This window comes from Crinia signifera, chromosome 6 (genome assembly GCF_055691185.1).
Source record: "Crinia signifera chromosome 6, ASM5569118v1, whole genome shotgun sequence".
Classification (NCBI taxonomy): domain Eukaryota; kingdom Metazoa; phylum Chordata; class Amphibia; order Anura; family Myobatrachidae; genus Crinia; species Crinia signifera.
In genome coordinates this window covers 43,866,472-43,893,463 of record NC_139222.1, presented here as the reverse complement: position 1 = coordinate 43,893,463, position 26,992 = coordinate 43,866,472, and the positions used below count along the sequence as shown (strand labels likewise).

Sequence of the window (26,992 nt, the reverse complement as noted above, 5' to 3'; positions counted from 1 at the left end):
ATATACTGTACACATAAATACATAATATCCATGCAGTGTATGGTGGCACTTAAGACAAAAAACACGGAGACTAGCCTTTCAGTCAAAAGGCTGGTCTCCGTGTCTTTTGTCTTGAGTGCCGCCGTACTCTGCCTGGATACATAGAGATGTTTCTTGATTTACCGCAGACGGCAACAAGCAGAGTTATATTGTATTAGTGAATGCCGGTACATACATTGTTATATATAATATATATATATATATATATATATATATAAATATGTTTTCATTTAATGCTTGAAGTTGTGACAATGCAAGAACAAAGCATACTTGCCTACACTGCCAGAATGGGCGGGAGGGTCCCGCAAATCGGGTCCCCCTCCCGCCCCCCTGGGAAGGTGGGCAAGTCTCCCGCATTGTAGCCACAGCCCCTGCTCCCCCCTTCTCCGCGATATAAATTTCCGAATTTTGCAGGTCCGCGGGGAGGGGGTGGGGCTAAATGACGCAAATTGGGCTTAGTGACATCAGCCTCGCCATGCCCCCAAAACTAAGCCTCCCCCACCCCCCTTTCACCCCCTCCCCCACCCCTTTCACCTCCTCCTCCCCCACCCCCTCCGCTCCGGCGATTGAACGCCGGAGCTCCCCTGCCGCCAGCCGCTATCAGTGACGTAGGCGGCAGGCTCAGGGATGGCCGGCGCGGCTCGGGGGGGGACTTGGGAGCGCTCAGGATTTCAGGCGCTTAAGTCCTCCCGAGCCGCCGCGAACATCCTCGAACCTGCCACCTACATCACTGCTGACTGTGACTGGCGTCTGGGGCAGCGGAGGCAGGGAAGCTCCGGCGTACAAACGCCGGAGCGGAGGTGAGGGGGGACCTTTCTGCATCCTGTGGGGGTTTTTCTGGCCCTGGTAGGTTTGTCCTGCCCCAGCAAAACCCACCACTCAAGGGGTTAAGTTTGTGAGGACCCCTGTTCCCACATCCATTCTACCTCTCCTGTTGGAAGTACAGATGCCATCAAAATGTTGTTTATAGTTTTCAGATAAGTGATACTCATGTCTTAAATTGCCAGGTGAACAAGAAATATGGAGACGGCATTTGTATCTGGCACTGGCCAGATTGGTAATGACAGTGGCTGTAGTAATCAGATAATGGCCTCAAGTTGAACCAATTGTAATAATGTTCAATGTTAAATTGAAAAGCATTTAGTTTGGCATTAGTAATATGAAGTGCAGCACTCACTCAGCAATCTCAGGTTACATGCAGTGGCGTAACTATAGCACCGCAGCCCCCGCCACTGCGCGAGGGGCGCTGTGCATATGGGGGCGCCGGGGGCAGCGGTGCTATAGATACACCTCCCCCCAATCCCCCGCAGGCTTTTCTATTTCGCTGGTCCCGGCGGCTCCGTTCTTCTGCTGAGGACCACCACAAAATGGCCGCCCCCATATAGCACACCGTTCTCTGAAACTGTCTGCTGTATGGGGGCGGCCATTTTGTGGTGGTCCTCAGCAGAAGAACAGAGCTGCCGGGACCAGCGCGAAAGGTAAGGCTGCGGGGGATTGGGGGGGGGTTTGAATGGGCGGCGGGGGGCGCCCAAAACGTAGCTACGCCGCTGGTTACATGGAGCCTTATAATGCAATGCACAATTAAACTGGAAATGCACCAACACAGAAAAGAAGTCTTTGGATTGGCAAGAGCAGTTGAGTAGTTGCTTAGCTGTACTTGTGAAGCAACGGCAACAGGTTGGAACATAGCAGGAATGACGCAATCAGAGATACTGAGGGGGTTTGGTACACTGAGCACAGAAAAGTCTGGTCCAAATCTCTTGTATTTGACATCCCATCCAACCCGATGCGCGGTCCAGTGAGCATCGGAGGTCGGACAGGCTGCACATAAGATTTGATAAATCAGTGGCTTCCCAATCACTTGTATGGATTTCTTTGGTATGCAGCTTGGCTCCTGGCGTCCCCTCCACCCAGCTCCTGCCCCCCCTGCCACCTCTCTTGCAGCCCGGCCCCCGGGTCTCGCCACCCCCCCCCCCAGCATTACACGTCAAGTGCCTAATCGGATATGGATCATTGGACAGCCACTAGGTCGACATGCATTAATGTCAACATGCAGGAAGGTCGACTTGACTGAAGGTTAACATGGGTTAGGTCAACAGGTCATTAGGTCGACACAAGCATTAGGTCGACTTGGTGAAGGTCGACAGGTTTTTTCACATTTTTTTTGTCCCAAATTTCAGCACAGTTGACATGGACACTGTCAACTGTGAAATGTAGCACTGCATCCTCTCGCATGGTTCGTGGCTTTGGGCACGGTGCCTCGCCATGCTTCGGGCACTATTTTGTTCTCCCACCATGCCCTAGCGGATGGTAGAGCATGAAATACTACCTGTTGGCACAAGTCGGCTCAAAAAAAAAGTGAAATTCTCCATGTTGACTTTTTGACTGTCAACCTTCCCCATGTCGAAATAATGGCCTGTTGACTTAACCCATGTCGACCTTCAGTCACGTCAACCGTTAGTCATTTTCTACCCGCCTAATCGTATATGACCTGTCCCGGGGAGTTGCCAGGGAAATTAGGTCTGCCTTGTCCAATGTATAGGGGCCTTAAGATTGGAAGAGGATCTGATACACTAAGCACAAGAAGAAAGCTCAACAGACAGCTATATAACCAGACAAACAAGCTAATATGAGTGTAGTCTGCAAGATATAAATAGCAGCCCTGTAGAGGGGCTACAGAAGATAACCCATTCCTGTCACCAGGCCCTACCTCAATGGGCGACCTCCAGATGCTACTCTTCCAGGCGTTGCTGATGATGTCTAAATCTGTTTATAAACATCCATGTGAGCGTCTGGTTCCAACAAATGTTCTTCAGTCCCAAAATGTCAACAAATGGGTGAGATACCATAGATGTACTCTTCAAAATCGAGGGTCCAAATTTTTGTCCACATTAAACTCTTCTTCACCTTCTATTATTACTGCAGTAAGTGGTTTTGGGAACCGATCCTGAAACGGTTCACAAGAAAATAGTTTTAGCAAAGAGATATGACACATGTGAAGTATCTTCAAAGTTTGTAGAGGTTGGCGGTGTGCAGTCACAGGCACCTACATTTTCCATGTGAAGGTCCTAAGAGTTTAGGTGCTAGCTTGATTGAAGGCATCCTTTGATTTTTTTTTCTTGCCAACCCGACCTCGTCCCTAACCCCCAAAAAAGGGCTCTGTTATGTGATACTTATTACCAAACACTTGATAAGAAACTGTAATGGATGTATCTCAAGTTTCACTGGATCTTCAGTCTTCAATATAATTAACTTGAGGGCTTTGAACCGGTAAACTTGCAAATAGTGGAATCTTTTGTGTTGCACTGCGTCGGTAAGTTTTCAGTACAAATTTGGCCTTACAAATTAAAAACAAAACAAAAACAATTACTCTGGAGACAATAAAGTTAACAAAAACATTGTACTTTGGGCAGGTTAGTTTGTGATGACTGTCCATGTGGTTGAGAATTTAAAGCGACTTGCAAGTTAGTTTTTGATTTGCACAGAAAACAAAGATCTTGGCCAGGGTGATGTTCCTAGGAAGGGTGATGTTCCTAGGAAGTCCATGAAAATGGAACATTTCTTCAGTTAATAAAATCAGATGTTTCTATGATCAGATGTTTCAGATCCTCTTCCATGACATGAACATGAGCCATCCTTGAGTAACAGGACCAATATGGCTGACTAACTAATAGAAGATGGTAATTCTGCACTGCGGTCCAAAGGAATTCATCCACATGGATAATAAAGTTCCCAAGACCAAAGGTATCCAGCAAAGTCTTACTAAAAACCCTTCACATGTATCTTCCATCCAGATTTCAAATTGACCTGAAGCTGCAGAGTCACAACGTACAAGGATATTTGGCTGAAGAATAGATAATACAAGGATGTAATGATGAACATTAATCTAATCGTTTTCCCATGATGCCAAGTCAGGAAGGTTGATTCAATTAGGAAACCCTACATCCTGGAGGAATGACTGTTGTAGAATATCAGATTGCATTGTAACGTAGCAGCAGGTTGGTCGTGGTAGTACGGATTCTGTAAACTTTAAACACCTTTTGTCTGGGTAGGGAATCAGCCTTACTTCTAAAACACTTGTAATGATGTTAGGTAACACAATTCAAGCTGGTACAAAAACATAAGCCCATTAATCATGGGCAACACGGACGGTGTAATGGTTAGCATTTTTGCCTCCCAGCACTAAGGTCATGGGTTCCATTCCCACCATGGCCCTAACTGTGCAGAGTTTGTATATTCTCACTGGGCTTGTTTGGGTTTCCTCCAGGTACTCCGGTTTCCTCCGGCAATCCAAAAATATACTGGAAGATTAATTGGTGCCCAACAAAATTAACCCTAGAGTGAATGTTTGTGCATGTACATGTGGTACAGAATATAGATTGTAAACTCCACTGGGGCAGGGACTTAGGTGAGTGTTCAAATGTTCTCTGTGTAGCGCTGCAGAATATGTGTGCGCTATATAAGAAACTGTTAATAAATAATATTGTGTCATGCTGTTACTCTTTTGGTATTCTTCAAAAACTGTACATTTTGATCTAGGTACAGGTGTTAGGATCCAGGGACCCATGTGTGCAGGAGGGATGCATGCCCGGCAACCGCAGGGGTCCCCAGGCATCCTATTTCTGTGGGCAGTGGCAGGCGCAAGTCTCTGGCGGCCACAGCCGAAACGAACGGGAAGATGCGCCGGGTCCTGGTGGTTGCTAGACAACAAGCCGGTGTGTCGCTTCTGCCACCAGGCTTCCTGTCAGGCCAGTTGCCTAGCAACCAGAGGAGGTTGGATGGCAAAGGTTGAGTCCTGGCTGTTACTAAGCAGCTGTTTGCACACCTAGCAGCAGGTGTTTAGTTAGGGCTTGAAGGCTGGTCTGCTGAGCCTCTGCTGCTTGCCATTTTCTGCTGCTGCCTCCAGTCATTTGCCTTACGGCACCGTTTTGTGGACCACTGCTTCTTACCACTTTCTGGCGACTTCAGACACTGACTTGGGTATCGCCAGTCAGTGAGTTTCCTGTATTCTGTGGGATTGTCACAGATTTATTGTGTGGTATATTATTATTATACTTTGGCGTGGTGTATTATAATTGTGTATTTGCGTGGTGTATTTATCTCTGTGTATTTTGGGATTACTGTATATTCTCTTAAGATTGTGTGAGGCACATTCAAATGTTCGCAACAACGTCAATGTTTGTTTGATGTTTGTGATGAGGTCGCTGGTTGCTTAGTTGTTTGCAACTAGGTTGCAGTATCCTTTTAGTTGTTACAATCCTTAGGTAGTCCTTTAGTTAGTTCTCCTTTTGCCTTCCACTAGGGATTTCTAGGTTCTTGTTTCTCGTAAGACCTGGTGGCATCGGAGTTGGGGCAGACCTAATTTGCCCTTTCTAATGAGGCTATTATAGGTGAAGCCTAGCACCGCAGGGTCTAGTTGTCCCTATGGAGATGCAACAGAGTAAGAGTAGGGGCTCGTTGTGACCGTCCTAAACAGCGGTCACAGCTTTGGTGTTTGCACCATGGATCATAACAACTGGTATATCTAGAAGTATCTTATTACCAGTGTGATGCAGCTGTCATATTTGTTCTGAAAAAAAAAAAACACCACTAAGCTGAACAAAGATTTTATAGGGTTCTTTGTGAGCTAATACCACCCCCGTCAGCTGGATCAGATGCATCCTCTTCTGCAATAAATGACGGATCAGTGTCAGGATACAAGACAATTTAACCTACTGCTAATTCTTCATAACATGTTAGAAGACGTGTTGCTATCCATGACAAAGGTCATGTCTTACTAGTTGGGAGCAATCATTTACAGCCAAAGGGGGAGATGTACTAAGCCTTAAAAAAAGTGATAAAATGGAGAGTGATAAACCACCAACCAATCAGCTCTCAGCTGTCATTTATCAAACACAGCAGGTAGCATGAAAGTTAGGAGCTGATTGGCTGGTGGTTTATCGCCCTCTATTTTATCACTTTTGTAGCTTAGTACATCTGGCCTTTACTGTTTCCATTGTCAATCAAGAAAGAGAGACACATATAAGCCACAAGTTCTAAGATGGTCACGTACTCTCATCAAGAAAATCCTAGACATTTGGCAGTAGCTGTGCACAGCCCAATGTTATAATAACAGTACCATACAGTCCATAACAGGTGCGGAATACCTTGTTCCATGTTGCTCAGACAACTTCATACACATGAATGAAACAAGATACGCTACTCAATGCTCTAATTTACATGTTCATTCTCTACACAATTCACAGATTAAGGAATGAGCACAATGGATAACAATTCTTGATGGTATTGGTGTTTCTTTATGATCGATCCAAAGCTGTGAAGTGATTTCTTTCTTATATAAAAAGATATTGGGCAACCCATTGGTGAAGAGCAAATGAATCCTTGCTTTAATTCAGCCTTAATGGTATGAATCCTTAGGAATCCTATGGAAATTTACCATGAAACATCCTAGTACAGGTTGGGCAATAAGCGTCCATCAAACGGTTGTAGGGTTACACATCCCAGCATGCCCTGCTACTGTTTTCCTATAGTTCAACAACAATTGGCGGACCTTGTATTGTTATACCATACTTTCCAAAAATAGGAGTAATTGGAATATTCATGTTTGAATAAAGAAACTCTGGCAAGGATGGTGATGAGGTAAACACAGGTATTTTTCCTTTGTCACAACATAAGCTAGTAACATCTCCAAGCTTGCCACAGTAAAGCCAGTGGCAATACTTCTTCTTTTTGGAAAGAGCGCCAACTGTATAGGCCATGTTCTAAAACCCAAGTCGTGAAAGTGTAAGGACCACAGCTCCTGCTCTTCTGTGTTTTTATAAACATAACTTGATATTTACAGCTACTGCCATCTGCAGGGTACTTCCGTATAGTACACAAACGGGTGGCTTATTTCCTTGGCCTACATTTTTTTAAGGCCCATCTCTGATGTGGAGATCCCTTGGAGTCATTTCATTCAAATCTTCAACAAGTGGACATCCAGGTTCCATTAGTGTAGAAGCCCATGGAAAAGACTCTTTCAGTAAAGAAAACTTCAGTTTTAAAGTTGCATTATTATAAATAAAATAATAATTAAAATCAACGATTTGGATATCCAGGCATACTGTAGCAGCTGTTTCTTAGACTCTTTAGGGTACGATTGTCCTTTTAGGGAATCAAATTAGAGGTATCTAAGGTATCTTGAGTACTCATATGAAGATGCAGACCTTGGCTGGATAACGACTCATTCCTTGCTTTTTCTATGAATGAAGTCATGCATTGTATCCATAAGGTGTGGAATTGCATTCACAAAACAGACAAGTTGACCGTTGTGCTTAGTACAGCAATCAACAGCCTTGGGGTATACAATGTCTTCTGATGCTGAAGTTGCAGGAAATGTGACAGCAGGTCTCCAGCGGGCAGTAATCTGAAGTGCATCGGTCAATAGATTCAGGCAGTGCAGAGTTAGGCTATAAATGTAACAACTCCCATAACGTCACTGGATTTGCAATAACAGGTGATTATTTACGTAGCTCCAGTTCCAAATCAGGATACAGCAACACAGCAGAAACAAGTAGTCAGGGGATTTCTGAGGTCCTGGTTCAGGACAGCCTGTGCAGTGTATGGTTTGTAGAGGACATGATGCATTGAGCATGGTACTTCTCACACAGAAACAAGTCAGCCAGAGGTAATAGAACAGATACTTATCAGGTAATTGCAGGGTTTACATATCAGCTCAATAGAATGCACTGTCTGTTAGTGTTCCCATACAAGAGTCATTTTGTCCCTATTAAGCTGTCGATAGTCTGTATCCATTGTGGCCTTGACATTAGAAGACATTCTCTGCAGCCAAATGCTCAGGTGGATCAGATTACTAATGATCACATGTGGAGCACTCATTCAACTCATGGGATTTGAAACCTTTGTCCAAGTCAACTTGTTCAGCGCTTGCTGCTTTTGCAAGCAAGATATCAACCCAAGACAGTGACAACCAAGTCTTTGCTTGCTGAAGGGAACCGTTTGGCTGAATGTCTACAATGCCTCTTTCAGAATATAAAGTGTGTCTTAATGAGTCACTTCGTCGACTCGTAAGTAACCTCTGCAATTTGAAAAGACATTTCAGGTCCTCTTTTACATCATCCATGTTTGAAGCAGTATTAATTCCTCTAACTTCCTCTTATCTTAATCAGTAGGAGAAATATATATACCAGGTTCTCCAGTTGTTAATTACAATGAGTGAAGGTTCGATAGCTTGTACATCCAGATAAATCAAGCCCAGGAAAAATATGCCAACTAATAAGTGGTGTTTGTTCTACAGGCAAAATATGTTTATTTTATTTTTTTCAGGAAATTGGAAATAATAATTTAAGGGCCAGGTTAGGTATATTCACGATTAACGTAAAAAAAATTCAACAAATAACCAAAAGGAGACGGAACGCTAGAGAAACCAACCAACCAGACCAGGCACACCATTATACAAGAGTACAGCAATAGAGGTAGCAGACAAGCTCCGCTGGCACACATATAATACACCTGTAGCGCTGCACATGTACAAAACGCTAAGCAAGTAAATGCTCCTGCATCGGGCTCGCTGAGGGAACACTACCGCAACGCACAGAAGTTCTCTACGTGGAATAAATATAGTTATACTAACAGAAGAACCCTTCTGTCACTAACAAATGGGTACGGGAGTGTAAAGACAAAAGGTAACCAATATACCAGTCACATAACCTGAGCGACATGCTAAGAATGACGGAACTAGGTAGCGCTCAACTAGGAGTTGACCAAAATCCTTCTGAAAAAGCAAGAGCCAGTAGCAGGCAACCTAGCAGCCTGAATCCTGTAGGATCCCCCTAACATATTGATCATCAGCTAGCAGGGTAAAGCAGAATGGAACTGTTCATCTGGCTGAAGAGTGATTTCTGCCCTACTGAAAAGATCTGATCATCTTGGGATCAAGGGCATAACTACCATTGGTCCAGGAAGTGCAGCCGCTCTGGGGACTACAGCTGAGAGGGGCCACATTTCCAGTCAGTGATATGTGCTATATACATTTTTCCCCATTGGATATATAGGTGCCCATATCAACTTTTGCTATGGGGCCTATCTAGTTAGGCCACTGCCGGGGATCACAGATATTGAGCTGCATTAGGAAAGTAGTAGAGACAAAGATCTAGTTTATTTTTTTACCAATATTTTTCTTTACATTTCCATTACTCACCAAGTATATCTGTCTGTGCCTTGCTCCCTCCTCGTTCTTTTGAGGTGAGTGTTTTCTCTTCTTCCATTATTGCCCTCATGACGTTTTCTGAAGTTTCTTTGAGTTGAGTCCAAATATTGTTTTTCTGTCTCTCATCGCTCACTCCCCACAACTCTAGTGTGGTGTCCAGGGACTGGGGTAGTGCAGATCGATGGCAGAGAGGCTTCTCTGCCCGGCCCACTGCACAAACCACCTGGAAGAGAAGTATAATACACCACATGAGTGACAGAAATCAGAATACAAACAACAAAACATGATACAACAATCACATTCCTTGGTTAACCAAAATTCTCTATCTTTTCATGAAACATCTGGGATAGTGGTGATCCATTATGAAAATATCTAGAGAACTCTTCTCTTCAGGGGCTCAGGATAAGGATTTGTAGTTTAGGGTACAAGCCCCAGGAGAATGGGGGCAGCCCCGTTACCTTGCTTAGGAATGGTTGGTCTCCGCGAGATCGGCAGACAACGGCACAGAGACGGATCGTCAGCTCTGGGGGGCGCACGGAGCAGCCTGGGGGGTGGGGCAGAGACAGTAATACAGGAAGAGAGAGGGGGAGAAGGAGCGAGGCAGAAGTCGTAGAAAGTGTAGAATGAAAGAAGCAAAGATGGAAAGGAAGAAAGACAGAAAGCAAGAAAAAGGAAAGAAAGAAAGTACTGACCCTCCTTCAATACAGATGCAATTAAATCTCACAATATTGTATATTTGGGATGGGAAGAGAGAAGCCTCTTCTCAAAACTCTGTGAAGCTGCTTTCCAATGCTGGGAAAAATAAGAGTATCCCATTGATGAAAAGACATAGGAAATCTTCCCCAGCAATGGAAACAGATGAAATTATTGAGTAAGGGCCGTGTGATATAGAGGAGGCAAAAAGGACAAGTTTGACAGGTATGCAATAAAAGAGGAACATGTTTAATACAGAACAAAATGCAGACTGAATATGAAGCAAGAATATGTGGAGAGATGGAAACTGTAATGTAACGTGTATAGATGAGAGACTAATAAAAAAAAGAGTGGTGAGACAGAAAAAATATAAATGGGAAAGAGGGGACAGAAGGAATACAGTGACGGGAGAGGATCCTACAGAGTGTCAATCTCTCTTGGCTCCTCTCATGAAGAAGCTTATATAACGTCTCTCCCACTATATCCCCTTACTTACGTGGTATGCAGGCAGGAAGCTGTGGTGGCTTGATTCTGCGTGGGGGCATAGTGTTTATAAACCCCTCAAGCAGCACGGCTTGATCATGTGGGTGTTCAGAAAAAAGCCCAATGGCCACATCTGACACACGATCTGGGTCATGAGATGGATAAAAGGTTGTGCTAGGAGAGTTTTGTGGCTGGACACAGAAAATCTTCATGACAACCTAAAGGCAAATGAAATGGTGATCAGGAGCCACCCAAGAAATCTATAGATCTGTGAAATGAAAAAGGTGGAGCTACAGTGCATTACCTTGTGATGACCCTTCATCCTCAATGATGCCAGAAATGCAGAGACCTCCTGTCGTACTCGGTCTTCCCTTCCTTCTTTTTGATACAGCCCTACAACTCTTGTGGCTCTAGTCTCCACATTATGAGGCCCCCAAGGGCCCAACTGGTAAGAGGTGAGAAGCAGCCCAGGAGCAAGAGGAAGTTCTTTACGATCCAACAGGAGTCGCACCCCCAAGGTATCAGCAAGTAGGTGGGAAAGCTGTGGAGATCCTCCCATTGGGCAATCCCACTGCTCCTCCAACAACAATTGTTGTCCTCCCAACCAGGAGAGGTAGGTAACCCGTCGTGGTGGAGAGAAGGTGTCCAAGAAAGTGCGACCCCCAAGATCAAAAGTCACCGCCTGCCTAATGAAGAGAGGAGGTGAGCATGCTGGGTTAGGAGGCCGTGGACAGAGCCAGGAAGAGGAGAGGCAGAGTAGTATTTTGCCTGAAACAAAAAAAAAGAAAAAAAAAGAAATGCATGAAAAGTTTTATAGCTGACCTGGAAAGTGTTTAGGAAAGGTAAAATACATACACACATAAACACAACGGGGACAATTCTAAAATTAACAGTTGCGGGGGGAGATTTAGGGAGATATTGGCCTCCACGTCTCCCACCTCTTTCCACTTCAATATGTCGTCAATACTGCTGCTTTCCTCTTCTACAAGCACTACACTGGCTCTCCTACAAGCACTACACTGGCTCTCCTACAAGCACTACACTGGCTCTCCTACAAGCACTACAAAGCTCTTACTCAATCCTCTCCCATTGACATATCTGAACTTTTCACCTTTCACACTACCACCTGCCCACTTCTCTCCCACCTACAAGACATTGCCTGTGCTGCTCATTATCTCTGGACTGTTCTCTCAGACTCTTCTCCTCTCTACAAAATATTAAATGGGCTCTCAATACCCACTTCTTCATGAAACCGAGCCATCTCTCATCTGCTCGATTCCATGCTCACTGTCTACTACATCTGCATCAACCATGTGTCTCTGCCCATCAGAATCTAAGCTCTCATAAGCAGGGTCCTCTAACTTCTTCTGCTTTTGCTTCCCTTATTTATACTATTATCTACTCCAGTGTTTTTCAACCTTTTTCAGCTCGCGGAAAACCAAGCAAGATTTAAAAATAGCCAAGGCACACCATCAGACCCCCACAGAGAAAAATACATTGGCCTCCATAGAAAAATAAACAAACCCATTGGCCCACCATATAAAAAAACAATCACACTGATCCCCACAGGTAACAAAAATAAATTACATTTGCCCTCACTTGATTACAAATATAACATTGGCCCCCACATAAAAAAAATCTATTGCACTATCCGCCGTAGAACACAAAAAGAAAACACACTGACCCCCCCGATAAATGGCGTACTGTACAGTATGTGCCAGGCTCATCTACATGCAGAACGCAGGAGATACCTTATGCCAATGCCAATGGTTTTCAGTGTGTAGTGCCCCATGGGGTAGAGTTACAAATGCCCTCATGTGAATACCATAGGAGTGACTGTCTAGCTGCCATTATACTCTCCAATGGACTTAGTGGGGACAGTATAACAGCAGGTCACCCAAGCAGTTCTTCACCTAGCTCCCTATAACTACTCTTCTCTAAATACGATGCATGTCCTATACAATTTTCAAGCAGCTGCTTAAGCAACGAGCCCTTGAACCGGTACAGAGGGCTGACACTAACATCAATGAGGGAGAAACACCAACCAATGATGATTAGCAGATGACAAGAGGAGGAGGGGCCAACAGCCAGATCTGGAACAAGGACAAGGAATAAGAGTTCATCTGCCCAGGATACAGAGACATGACAGGACTGGAGCAGGGAGAGACCAGTGAATAACAATTGAACTGGTGGTGACTGTAAAGTGGTGTGCATAGGCGTAAAAATGGCACTGCAGCCCAAGCTGTAACTTGGGGGAGCTGGTACTGTGGGACGCATGGCCTCTGCAGATTCTAGTGGGTCTGGCAGTCCAAATGGAATAGCTCAAATTGTCCCTTCAAAAATGGCCACCCCCTTTGAGGAGACAGATGCTAGAGGTCCTACTGGGTAGCATATATCGCTACCCAGAAGTTGTGTGTGTAAGGACTGTGCCACCCAGGCCACAGAAATTCTTCATGCTTTTTGCAGTATACATGCTTCCACTTGGTGACATAATCAGACGTCACGGCCTGGTCTACCACTGCTATGCAGATGATACCCAACTGTACCTGTCCTTTGCTCCAGGCACCGATAACAGCTCTGGTATGTGTGCTCAATGATCTTCTAAATGCAAGGGATAGAGGAGACTGTTCAATCCTAATCCTTCTGGACCTCTCTGCAGCATTTGACACCATTGACCATGGGATTCTAATTGAGCGCCTGAAGAATTTCTGTGGCCTGGGTGGCACAGTCCTTAGCTGGTTCAAATCATTTCTCGCTGGCAGGTCACAGAGAGTGGCATCGGGAGTATACTCTTCACCACCAGTGCCGTTGTCTTGTGGTGTCCCACAGGGCTCTATACTATCTCCCATGCTTTTTGCAGTATACATGCTTCCACTTGGTGACATAATCAGACGTCACGGCCTGGTCTACCACTGCTATGCAGATGATACCCAACTGTACCTGTCCTTTGCTCCAGGCACCGATAACACAATAACAACCTTAAATGGCTGCCTAGCTGAGCTCCAGGAGTGGATGAGTGCCAGTTGGCTGAGACTGAACCCAGATAAAACAGAAGTCCTGATGATAAATCACAGGACAAGACGGCAGCATAGCCAACTGACAGGTCTTAAGCTGGGGGGCACAGCACTAAAAAACTCTGATCATGTGCGGAATCTTGGTGTTGTCCTGGATAATGGCCTGACACTTAAACATCAGGTGTCAGCCACAATCAAATCCTCATTCTTTCATCTGAGAAACATAGCCAGAATCAAGCATTTAATTCCCTCAGAAGACCTTCCTAAAGTCATACATGCATTTATATCATCACGACTAGACTACTGCAATGCTCTCTACCTGGGTCTTCCAGCAAAAGAATTGCACCGCTTGCAGCTGGTACAAAATGCAGCCGCCAGACTATTAACTAACCAGCCCCGCTCCTGCCACATAACTCCCATTCTCTACGCCCTTCACTGGCTACCTGTAAAATGGCGAATCGTTTTCAAGATTGGCTTACTCACTTTCAAGGCCCTACATGACCAGGGCCCAAGGTACCTGCAACAGCTGCTGATCCCTTACTGTCCTACTCGATTACTACGTTCCACTGAAGAAGGACTACTAACAGTACCCAGAATCTCCCTGAATTCATCTGGGGGTCGAGCTTTCAACTTTGCTGCCCCAACTCTGTGGAACTCTCTTCCTCGCACAGTGCGAGAAGCGCCCACTATAGAATCCTTTAAAAATAGACTAAAGACATACTTATTTACTCAAGCATTTCACTGACATCTACTGTTAAGTTTGTTTTGTATTTCGAGCTGTAAAGACATTGGGGGAAATTTACTAAAGGAAATTTGTAAAAAATAGGTGTATTTGTATCCAGAAATACACTTATTTTTGACATTTACTATCCCGAAAATACGGAAATTCGTATTCGTATTGATGTGCTATCAATACGAATACGAATTGCTGTATTTTCGGGATTGTAAATGCCAAAAATAAGTGTATTTCTGGTTACAAATACACCTATTTTTTTACAAATTTCCTTTAGTAAATTTCCCCCAATGTGTGAAGCACTTTGAGTCCTATTGGGAGAAAAGTGCTATATAAATATCATTATTATTATTATTATATAGCCCCTTAAGAGTTATATATATCTTTTGCTGGAGAATATACAAACAATACACATGGGGGTTTATTCTGGTTGATTCGTTCAGATGCAAATTTTATCCATGCGAGTCAACTAGAACCCACCCTGTGTATAGTGGTCGGCCGGCCCACCATTCGCAAGGCGTGTATGCTTGCATGGCATGCGAATAGATGATTTATATATACATCCATTCACATGCCAGTGGGAACCTCCCACATCTTTCGATGGTCGCCAACCATCGAAAGATGTGGTGCACACACACACATATATCTATCACATATATATCACTTTTATATGCGTGTACATTCTTAGTGAAAGGAGCGGGCAGCTGACATCCAGTGATGTCAGCTGCCCGCCCCCGGCACCCACGTGCCGGGGGCGAGAGTTCGATTTGGGTGATTACCATGGGGACGGCCAGCGCTTTCATGGGAATGCCCATGAAATGCTGGGCGTTTCCATGGGAGAGTAGTCCTGCCCGCCGACCCACACTCCCCCCCCCCCCCCGCCCACCGGCCAAAAGGTTGGGTGTGTGCACCCAGCGAAGTTTGTTCGCACTCACCCAGCATCTAAATATGCGCACAAATCATCGGCCCCATACAAACGAAGGGGCCGATGCAAATGGACCAGTATAAGGTCCATGGTGGGAATCAAACCTCTGACTTCAATGCTGTAAGGCAGTAAGCCTAACCATTACACCATCCTATTCTCAACTGAGTAGCATAAACTAAACCTCCCTATCCCATGCCTCCCTACTTGTTTGTGAAGGCAAGCGGAGACACTGACCCCCGAAATTTTGGGGTGTGGCCTATACTTGTGGCGCCCTGTGAGGTCATGCCCCCATTTCCATCGCTGTGGGGGCACAGACAGTGTCTATTTACCGCATTGCAGTGCCGGGCAGGGGGGACTCCCAACTGCCCCCCCACTCCCTACCACGGGACACTACAAGCCCCAAGTGGGACATGGGACCATCCCCAAAAAATAGGACGGTCCTGTGAAAATCAGACAGTTGGGAGTAGGGATGCCAATCCCGGGGCATTTTTTCAATCCCGGGTTTCGGGATAGAAAAATGCTCAATCCCGGGATTGGCCTCCCTAATAAAAAAAACATGACCCCGCTTCCAAATGTCACTGTAAATGCCACAGCCACCCCGGCTGCCTGCCCGCCAATCTTCCCCATCCCCCCTGCCCTGCACTGTCACTTACAAAGGTAGTGGTGACAGGCACCAGCAGGACAACCATCCATCTCCAGCGGCGGGGTGGTGGGTGATAGCAGCACAGCGGGCATGTGGCTAGGCGTCCGGGTCGATCCCGATCCCGGGATTGGCCTGCCCTAGTTGGGAGGTATGCTATACATCCACCGTAAAAGCAGATTATACACTAAGTTACATCAATACTCCTATTCATTTTTGGTGTCCTCCTTACACAGTTGTTACCTTAACCCTTGACCTCCCGGAACAGTGACCCTTCCTCTAATAGACACACAAATATTTGACACATTGCTGTGCATGAATTAATCTTCCACATCATGGCCTCCTTCCCTGCCCCAGCAGGCTCTCATTAATTGTATATTCTCCCCGTGCTTGCGTGGGTTTACTCCAGGTGCTCCGGTTTCTATACTGGTAGGTTAATTGGCTTCCAACAAAATGAACCCTAGAATGAATGTGTGTGTGTGTGTGTGGGTGTGTGTGTGTGTGTGTGTGTGTGTGTGTGTGTGTTAGGGAATATAGATTGTAAGATCCACTGGAGGAGGGACTGATGTCCAGCACTGTGCTTTATACATAAATGGTAATTAATAATAATAAATAAATAAGTCAGCCTCTTACCAGGACACTGTCTTGCACCCTCCAGAAGGATGGATATGGAAAGGCTGGGAGCTCCAAGGATACAAATTGTGGTGGTATCATTGGTATGATCTAGTGAGAGTAGAGAGCAGAAAAATAATGTGTTTTGCATTGGCTGGTATGAACAAAACAGTGGTTACTTTGGGTCTAATTCAGACCTGATCGCATGACAAATTTTTACTCAAAATAGACAAAAGCATGCTGCACTGCAGGTGGGGCAGATGTAACATGAGCAGAGAGTTAGATTTGGGTGAGATATTTTGTTTCTGTGCAGGGTCTGCTTTATTTTTACATTGCAATTTAGATTTCAGTTTCAACACCCACCACCCACATCTACAATTTAGCCCCACCTGCAGTGCACATGATTTTGGCCATTTTGAGAACAAATTTGTTGCCTACCCTCTTGGAATGGCCGGGAGGCCTCCTAAAAATCAGGTCCACCTCCCAGGCTCCCAAAAAGGGGCGCAAGTCCCCCTCCTTGCCGACGGTTTCCCATGATCCCCCACCCTTTGCAGGGGGTTCGTGGGGATCAAATGATGCAAATCACGTCTTCGTATCCCCACCCCTAGCTGTGCAATGCCTGTATTCCCAGCATTGCACAGGGGGGCGGGCCACAAGAACGCAATTGCGCTGGCCACACTCCCAAATAGCAGGTTCCCATCATAGCTCCACCCCCTTTTTGTCCTGCTAGTGCCCCCTTTCCCCTTCCTCACAGAGCTGGCTGCCCTCTCCCAGAGAGTGGGTTAGGGTTTGACTACGGGCGGAGGGTTAGGTTTAGGTGGCGGGGTGCAGGGGTTAAGTTTAGGCACTAACGGGGAGGATGAGGGGAGTAGGGGAGAGGGTTAGGGTACATAAAGAGTCCCTGTCAGGATTCTCTATATTGGGATGCCGTCGTCAGTTGTGCCTGTACCCTGACCGCCGGGATAGCGTATGCATCCTGTAAGTATACCTAGAAAGTATGTTGTAAATTGTATTGAGGGCTACCTCTAAGCATCAACATCGCTCAACAGACAAGACGTGGCTGTACCACCTTTTACCGACATTTAGCAAAATCGGCCAAAAGAATAAACATGTTGCCCCAGATAATCTTTTGAGCAGTATGTCTGTCCCATACCTGTGCGAGGCTCATTTCTCCTGTCTTCTGTCTCAGGAAGTCCCGCATTAATCAGAATTTTCTGCAGGTCCTCGTAGCCCTCAGTGACATATGGGTGGTGCTGCCATTCATCACCACCGTTCTTCATCACTTGTGATATCTCCGTGCATGGACCTCTTCCCCATGGAGGACCATTAGGGGCAATGCCAGGGACGCACACCTCATGTTTGTCTCCATCTTTGGAGTACATAGGATGATCCAAGATGAACTGGTCAAGGGACAGCTGGAGGAGAACAAGGGGAAGGCGATACGCAAAAATGTAATCAAAGAAACAGAGCACATGGAAGGACCAGATAAGCAGGACCACAACTTTACATAGTATAGGCCCTCGTGATATCTTTCTATGCACTTATGTTTAGGCTAATGACATAGAAACACTAGCAGCTAATCAGCTTAAGAGACAGACAAGAGACAAACACAAACTGACAAGTGTGAAAAAGAAATGGGCAAAGCAAGACAGCCATAGGGTGATTAAGCAATCGTATTCTACTTACCATCGCTCTTCTTCACCTGAAATGCAAACAAACGTTGGCAGTTACTGACGCGTCAATCAGTTACCATACAAATAATGTCCCACTGTGACTACAGTATACTGCAGGTCAGATTCTGTGCCGGATGGAAGGGGCAATGCGGATGGATCTTGTGGTTCCCAGCACATGAGCATGGTCAGGAATATGCACATGAGATCACTAGTGAGTACGGACCAAAAATTCCATGAAATGGGCAGTAACTGGGAATGTCATTGGAGTGTTGTGGGCGAATATGCCGGCTTCGGTAATGAAGTAGACAGGAGGCCATATGGACTAGTGTCAGGAGATGCTCCGACTCAGAATCAGAGCCCGTACAGTGTACTCTAGTCACACATATACATAGCTAATGTTAAAGAAATATTATACCAAAAAATGAACAAAATAATTCTGGAGACCAACCATAGGCACTAGTGCCACAAAGTGACAGCTGGGAATCTTTTGAAAATGACCTGCAAGGTCTCCACATACCTTTAATACTAAGCCTACTGTGCTACTGCTCCATCTCGCTGCCCCCACAGAGGAGACCTTTCTGGTGCACTAAAGCTTCTCCCACCCTGGAATCATAGTCGGACCACTGGTGAATGAACTATATACCCCATACCTCCATACTCGGACCACTGGTGTATGAACTATATCCCCATTAGACCTGTCCACACTCGAAAGTCTGAACCATATCTAGGTGTATGACTACAGATGACCAACCTACCATGAGCATAGAAGCTTTCAAAAACATAGGAAAGGAAATCCGCTAATATTTTAGTACAGTGCCTATTGTTTTTGTAACATCTGTCACCCAAAGACAAAAACATTGACTACTCCTAGCTGTAGAGCACAGCAATCATTTTGATATTAGCCAAAGGATTATCTTTCTCTCCTTATAGTAAATGTTAGGAGAATTGAGGATATCATTCACGGTGCCTCATTTCAAAGTAGCAAATGCAACAGTACAATACTCAAAAAAGCATAGGCTAAAATAAGGAAACATTGAACTCCTGCAATTTTGCAAAAAATTAGATAATTCAAAATTGAAGTCCATATCATACCTCCTAACCTTTGTAGCAGCTGGTGCGGGACAAGAAAGCACATGAGGAAGAGGTGTGACCATGCATCACTGGGACCTAATCAACTGTCACAGTAGTGTGCCCAGCCCTACCATCGTGACACATTGTCCCTTACTCTGAAATTCCCATAAATGTTATGGACTCCATGTCAAATGTGGCTGTACGCATTCACTACTGCTTAGGGACGGCCATTAATCCTCAATGGTTCTGCATATGAGTGTCAGCGCTCCTTGTTCATCTGCACATGCGTAGACCTGAACCAATGGTGATTTCAACCAGTGATAGTTTACTACCAATGATTCAAAAATGTTGACCATGATTATTGACCTGTTGATGGTCACTCCACCGCTGCTCTTTTTGGAAAAGAGGACAAGACAGATATGGTCATCACAATGCATGACAGTGGCTTGCCCATCTGTTGTGACATGTACTGTAGGACCACACCCATAGGAGTAAATTTACTAAGATGGGAGTTCTATTGAAGATGGGGTGTTGCCCATGGCAACCAGTCAGATTATACTTATTTAGCATCTTCTAGAAGATAACAGATAGAATCCGATTGGTTACTATGGGCAACATCCCATCTTCAATAGAACACCTATGTTAGTAAATATGCCCCATTCTGTTCCCTTCTCTGAAAAGATATCTTGATAGGTCCCAGTGAAAAGGACGTATCTTCCAACCTCAAGGCCAGTCCAGGACAAAGCAGGACAGTTCGGGAAGGAGTTACATACCCTCAAACTAGGACTGTTCTGTTCTGTAGGCACAGATGTCATATACCATCCTTACTCTCCAGTGACACAAGTTTGTCCCAGTTGCCCAGAGGCAAGATAAATATATTAGTACCCTTCCCAAATAGCTCAATCAGTAAGGTGTCTTTCTCCAGTAAGACAGGTCATGGGTTCTAATACAGGATGTGACACTTGCTAAAATGATGTTAGGAAGGGGTGTCAGTAACAGAAGCGATATCAATGGCTTTAAATGAGCTGATTCAAACTTGCAGGGGAAAAGAGGTGCCCCCTTAAGAGCAGGAGCCTGGTGTTAGATGACTCCATTGCCTCCCAGATTTACGCCTCTGTTCCACTCTGAAAAAGAGTTCAGTCGCTGCAGTACAACACCTTGTATACTGCATTTACAAGAACAGTGTTTATAAATACACTCTATGACTTCCTATAATATAACTTTGAGGACTTTCACTAAGTCACTTTGAAACAGCAATCTTCACCACATGACCTCACACACAGTCCCGTGATCATAGCTTTCCATATATCAGGGTTACTTCCCTAGCTACGTGGTCTGGAAACAAACCAATGGTAAAGATATACAATAGGGAATTGATTTTCTGTTATTCATACTGTATAAAGAGGTTACAGCGAATCCATAAACAGAATTCAACACTTTGAATAAATTGCTAACTTGGAAACTCGTTTACCTATTTAATATTTAACTTTCTAACTGGATAAGCAATACTGAAGCACCTCCACTACACCTTGCTTTAGCTGTGTACAGTATGTAATTAGTTATTGTAGGTGCCAATGTCCCCCTTGGAAGTGTTGTATGTACTGCCAGTGCGGTGTAACACCAAGGTTCGTGCACATACTTCTTGGTGTAATGTATAATGCGTGAAACCACCAAAGGATGTGGGCGATGCACATTTACACATACTTGCCTACCCTCGTGCATTCTGCAGGAGACTCCCTGATACAGCAGCAATCTCCCTCTCATTAGTCTAGCAATCTCCCTCATTTCACCTAGTCCACATTACACTGTTACAATTTGGGGGGAAAAAAGGAATGAGAGATAGATACATTTACATTGAATCATCCGCACCATTTCCCAGCACATTACCAAGTATAGCAGCTCTTACTAACTGCTTTGGGGATCATCTACATTTGGATATAACTCATTTTACAAGATTCCCCTCAAATGTAGCAGTTCACACCCACGCTTCTAGGTGCCACTTTCACAATCTGTTTTCACAATCTCTCCATGTATGGAAGTAGACACGCCTTTTGGGAGGAGCATGACACGCCCCCTCAATGGGGAGCTTTGCAAAATTCTACTAACAACTATAATCTCCCTGAAACTGTTTTTCAAAGGTAGGCAAGTATGCTTTTACAAATCACTGTTTTGCAGAGAGGCCTTGGGGTTTATTGAGAAAGTTGGGAGTTCTGTTGAAGATGGGATGCTTCCCATGGCAACCAATCAGATGCTTAGTAAATAAACCCCCTTGTGTATGTATAATCATGCATGGGTGAATATCTGTTTTCAGACAGATCTCGTGGACCAAGGAGAAGGCTGGTGCACCCAAATGCACACTGATAAGGGTGACTGCTATGAAAGTAAGCATATGAATAGGCACAGTGGGGCAGATGCATTAAGCCTGGGAAAGAGATAAACTGGAGATAAAGTGGAAGGAGATAACGCACCAGCCAATCAGATCCCAACTGTCATATTTCAAACACAGCTGATTGGCTGGTGTGTTAACTCTTCCAAGTTATCTCCACTTTATCTCCAGTTTATCTCTCCTCCAGGCTTAATACATCTGCCCCACTATGTGCAGATTCAAATATCCCCAACTGCCTGGAGCAAAAAACGGGTATGGGTAAAAACCGGACCCGGACAAGACTCTGCATTTCGGAGCTTGTAGTGTCTGGTCCGGTTGGTGTCCTGTCCAGGGGCGTCCTGTCCGGACATGTTCCATGTTCCTGGCGAAAGCTATCACAGGCATCCCCCAAAACAAGACACACACACACACCCCTGGATGGAACACCCCAAGGTCCGGAATGCACATTTTGATGTCCGGTCCGGTGGTCCAGTGTCTTGTTCGGGTCCGGTTTTTACATAGTCCCGCAGAAAACGACTGCAGCACTATGGCTGTATCCATAAACATGTACTATATACCCACAATAGGTAAATGGTGGACAACCATCGTTGTTTCTTTGCATATTAAGTGTTCTTTCTTTCCCACACATTTTAACCACATACTGTAGGCAGGGTCCTGTAACATTTGTTTCTTGTCATTGTATTTATTGTTTACATCACGTAACCGTGACTATACAGCACTGAGTATGTACGTTGGCAATTTATAAATAAAAATATTAATAATAATATATATTTGGTCACTAAAATCATTCAATTATAATATTGATTATTACGTTATTGGACTTTAAATTAACAAAATGAACGGGAACAGCCCCTTATATTGTATTGGTTTCTTTTATTTGTTTCTGATGTTGAACAATTTGATATTCATAAACTGTTTGGAATTCTGGGACAATTCAGCCTGTTATCTATATAGCACCAACATATTATGCAGAATCAGAGTGCATGTATTTATTCACATTAGCACCTGCTCAAGTGGAGTTTACAATTTAATCTCCTTTCAACAGGCATACAATCTTGGGCCAGTTCCATCCGTAGCCTGGTTACCTACTTGGAAGTTCTATTTGAACAGTAAATCCACACGAAACTCAAAGATAATATGCAATATTGTGCCTATTTACACACCTAGAACCTTAACTGATTTCAACCCAAGAACCGTACCCAGTAAGTTCACAGTGGCACAGTGAATAGAATTGGTGGATGGCAATGCTGTGAATTATGGGATTGATTCCTACCAACGCTGTGTGATAGGAATATGGGTTGTAAACTCGATTGGGACAGCGATTTAGTGTGTATGTGAATAATGAAATATTCTCTTTATAGAGCTGTATATATATATATATATATATATATATATATATATATATATATATATATGTGTGTGTGTGTGTGTGTGTGTGTGTGTGTGTGTGTGTGTGTGTGTGTGCAATATAAATAATGTGCATAATGTTATTTTCCTCAGCTGTCAGGTAGCTGGGGATGCCTGTAGACATGTGTGCAGTACTGTGTAGCATCTTAAAATGATTAAAGGTGATAGGATCATTGATACACTTACAAACACATACCAACTACAACGTACCAATTACTCTCTGCACTGCGGTCACACACATCACTCCCTTGGATATGAGGTTATGGTGGGAATGCACCTGCCTATACCCATTTCTTCTGTATGACCTTCTGCCACACAAGGGCTGATCACGAGCAGGGCTGCTTTATCCCCTGTGGTCCTAGTAGTACACATTTGTCTGCACTTCTCTAACTATTCCCCAAATCCACACAGATACACGGCCGCAGTCTCTCCCTTTCCCTTATATGGCCCCTACTGTAACTGAATACTGGATGCCAAATTTACAGTAGCTGCGATCCAGATCTTTAAATACAATGAAAAAGTGCAACGATGCTGCAACCAACAAGTTCGCTCTCCTACTGTATATGTATACAAAATCAGCAAAGAAGAAATAAACACATCATACTGTCTGTACAGTATGTAAAGAGAGGCAACAACAAAAAAAAGTAAAAAATAGAGGAAAGCACCTGCACACCCATTCATTCTGCAGGCATTCCCTCAGGAAGGATTAGGGCGCCTTGTTACTGTGTATCTACAATAAGGTAAGTTCTCACCTCTAAGTGTCCTCACACAGGAACAGCAACAGGTACAAGGGAGACCTCAGCAGACAGACAGGCACAGGGAAAGAGCTCCAGGGGATTAGAACGTCTCTTTAAATCCTGCTCCCCCGCCTGCCCCCTCCTTGTTAGGCTTTACTTGAGCTGCTCCCAGCTGTCACTCAGCCAGGGCCATATCAGCGGGTCAGAGGCACAGCAGTGCCCATCAATCATAGTACTGCTGCTGTGATATTGGGAACTTATTCCATTACACACAGAGCTCCATCCTCTGCTATTCCTGTACTGAGCACACACCCGCCTCAGCTGCTAGTATACTGAACAAGTCACCATTCATGTACTCACACTCACTTACTGGTGCAGGGTTATTATTCGCTGTTAGTTCCTCTGTGTCTCTTTATTCCTCACACAATCTCTCTGTACTTTTTTTTATCCTTTCTCTCATGATTTTCTTTTCCCTCATTTTCAGTGCCAGATTATCCACGGGGCGACAGGGGCGGTCGCCCCCAGGGCCCCCACGCTTCAGCGGGGTCCCTGAGACGGATGGGCAGTCAGTGGCGGGGTCCCTGCAGCAGATGGGAAGTCAGTGGCAGAGGTCCCTGCGGCAGAAGGGAACTGGTAGCGCTACTAGTTCCCAACTGCCTCAGGGACCCTGTGGATCCCACCTGCCCAAGTACCGGGGGTGGGAGACCTACCTCCGTCCGGGGGAAGATACCTGCCTCCATCGGGGTGTGTTGGGGGTTACCGCAATTTTGTTGTCCAGGGCCCCCCTGGCCTTTATCTGACCCTGCCCATTTTTACTTTTTAGATTATTTCTACCTATTCCAAGGGTGGATTAGGAGGCCTGTGTGCAGTATGGTGTCATGATCCACCCTCTGGGCACCCCCACCTGGATCATGAGGGGGTAGGCACCCCAAGATTCCTAAATATAGCCCAGAGACCCAGACACTCTCTTACCTGAATTAACAACATTTTTCCAATACAATTCCCTGCCTGCCATCTCATGGGAGCCGTGCCTCTCACACTAATAGAGCCTTCCACAGGACTGTGTGTTCTATAGTACTAGGACAGGACTTTATTACATACCAGATGTCTGCCTGCGATGGGAAATAGTACCGCGTGTTTATAAGTATTGCGCCCATCAGGGCATATACTCCTGAGCCTGATATGTCTCTATCACAGTAATGTATGGTTTATTGCATGTGTGTAATATCTTGTTGGCTAATGCGGACAGCCGACACCCCCCTATCTCATCCCCCTCACAGGAAGCATCAGCAAGCTGAATAGGCTGAGACTTCACAACCAACAACAGGGTCTGTTTTGACTTCACACCTGGGCCGCCCCCTTATCAGCAATGGTTCCTGGCCTTTTGTTCTCCCCGGGGACTTGTTATAGACTGGCCGGCACCAGACCAGCAGGGGGCCAGAGAGTCCCAGAGAACAGCAAGTTGGCAGGGCTACAGCAGCAGCCAATCCCTACACAGGACTCAGGGGCATTTACATCTCAGGCTTCAAGCAACAACCAATCCGGTCGCAGAACTCAAGGATAAAATGGGCTGAAACAACAGCTCTGGGTTCAACTTTCTGCATCCATCCAGGATCCCTGACCCGGCGAGGCAGGATCCCAGGGGAGGAAGCTGAGTTCCCTCCAGACCCCACCAGAACATCAGCAGTGGGCAGTCGGCCCTGGCGCAGTGGACCCCATACCACAGCCAGCGGTTGCATCCAGCGTGCCAGCACCCCGACTGCACCCACAGGCCAAGCGGCTGGGATTCATCACCTGCAGGACCAGCAGTGGGCAGTCGGCCCTGGCGCAGTGGACCCCATACCACAGCCAACGGTTGCATCCAGCGTGCCAGCACCCCGACGGCACCCACAGGCCAAGCGGCTGGGATTCATCACCTGCAGGACCGGCAGCGGGCATCGGCCCTGGCTCAGTGGAGCCCGTACCTCCGCTGGGGTTCTGCATTCCCCCCTCACCAAGGCCCCACCAGCCTCAGCTCAGAGACTGCCCAAGGTGACTATTGTCTGTGGAAGGGAAGGGGAGGTGTTCACCTTTGTGTGGTTCTGATATAGTTAGTGTGTGCTGTGTATATTGTAGGCTACCTGTATTGTGTAGTGTTAGTGGTGTGGTTATGGTTTTCATGTACTGTTAATATGAAATAAAGGTGCGTTTTGTACCTTGCTTTTGTGGCCTTACTGTGTGATCCGCGAACTGAAGTTCTCCCGGGACTGTGCAAATGCTGTAAACACTGCCTTTCTCAAGGCGGATACGAGCGCTAGGTCCCGACATGCACCCATGAGCCCGGGAGTCCTTACAATTGGTGGCAAGCAGTGGGGATCACACAGTCCTGTAGACCAAGCAGAACCAGGGGCCCGTATCGTTATACGGCCAGGTTCTGTTGGCGCAATAGCCCATAACCAGTAGTATAGAACCACACAGAGGTGAGCTCTTGTAACCCTAGCAGGGATGCCGGGGAGGAGAAAAAGGATAATTTGTGAGGGCATTAAGCGAGGGAAGAATTCCGCTTAAGTGCCGGCTTGTCCAGGGGACAATCCCTGCAAGCGAGGGAACGGCGGAGTGTGCCGTGGCCCAGAAACGGAAGCTGACGTAAGGGGGTCCAGCAAGTGACGCTGACCAAGCTCTACGAGTGCAGCCCGTGTGGAGAATGGCTCCAGGAAAAGGACAGAGACGTCCAAAGAGAGGCAAGAGGTGCCCACAGTCACCCAGAGCAGTGAGGCTCATAGATGAGGAATCGTCATGGAGTCGTCTGGCTGAGGAATGGGACTGGAGAAGCCCATCCACGCTGATGCAGCCCCTCTGGGAGGATTGGGAAGCAGCATATCGGTGGATTTATGTATGGACAGGAGCTACTACAGAGGAGAAAGCAGCTTACCTGACCGATGAATTTGAGCAGTATGTATCTGAGGCTGCTGCAGGAAACCTGCTGCATACGGTGGCGTGGAAGGCTTTTGTCACAGAAGTAAGTAACGCCACGCATCAGCTAATGCATAGAAGCCGGATCGCTGAGGCCAGCGTGCCAGCACCGGGTAACGTGGGTCCTGGGAAGGAGCCCGCAAAGAGAACTCAAAGGGAGGAGGAGTTGATGGTGCCACCAGGGTGGATGACCGAGGGGTCCACTACCGAGATCCCAGGGGGGGAGGCAGAGGAACTGTGGCCTGCAGAATCTGGAGCTCCATTAGCGAGAATGAGTCTGGAGGACCTAACTGACGAATGGAGGCTACGATGCAGCACACCCCCTGAAGGCCGCTCACACTGCACTCTCATCCGATGGGTGTACGAGCAACAAGAGGACCCGCTACATGCATTCAGCGTGTATAGGAACTATGTCCTGT

The 26,992-nt window shown here is 45.8% G+C and overlaps 1 protein-coding gene across 1 annotated transcript in view; it reads right to left on the bottom strand.

Annotated features, from left to right (window-relative positions):
• Positions 1–23,905, bottom strand: part of CARNS1 (carnosine synthase 1) — a 38,013-nt gene extending 14,108 nt beyond the window's left edge. Inside the window, exons 1-8 of the mRNA XM_083146081.1 lie at positions 23,637–23,905; positions 18,034–18,049; positions 17,501–17,762; positions 16,369–16,458; positions 10,728–11,191; positions 10,437–10,641; positions 9,706–9,791; positions 9,239–9,470 (exon numbers count right to left, since the gene is read on the bottom strand). Coding sequence (XP_083002207.1) covers positions 9,239–9,470; positions 9,706–9,791; positions 10,437–10,641; positions 10,728–11,191; positions 16,369–16,458; positions 17,501–17,762; positions 18,034–18,036 — 1,342 coding nt within the window. The 5' untranslated portion in view covers positions 18,037–18,049; positions 23,637–23,905. The remainder of the gene's footprint in view (positions 1–9,238; positions 9,471–9,705; positions 9,792–10,436; positions 10,642–10,727; positions 11,192–16,368; positions 16,459–17,500; positions 17,763–18,033; positions 18,050–23,636) is intronic.
• Positions 23,906–26,992: the final 3,087 nt, after the last annotated feature.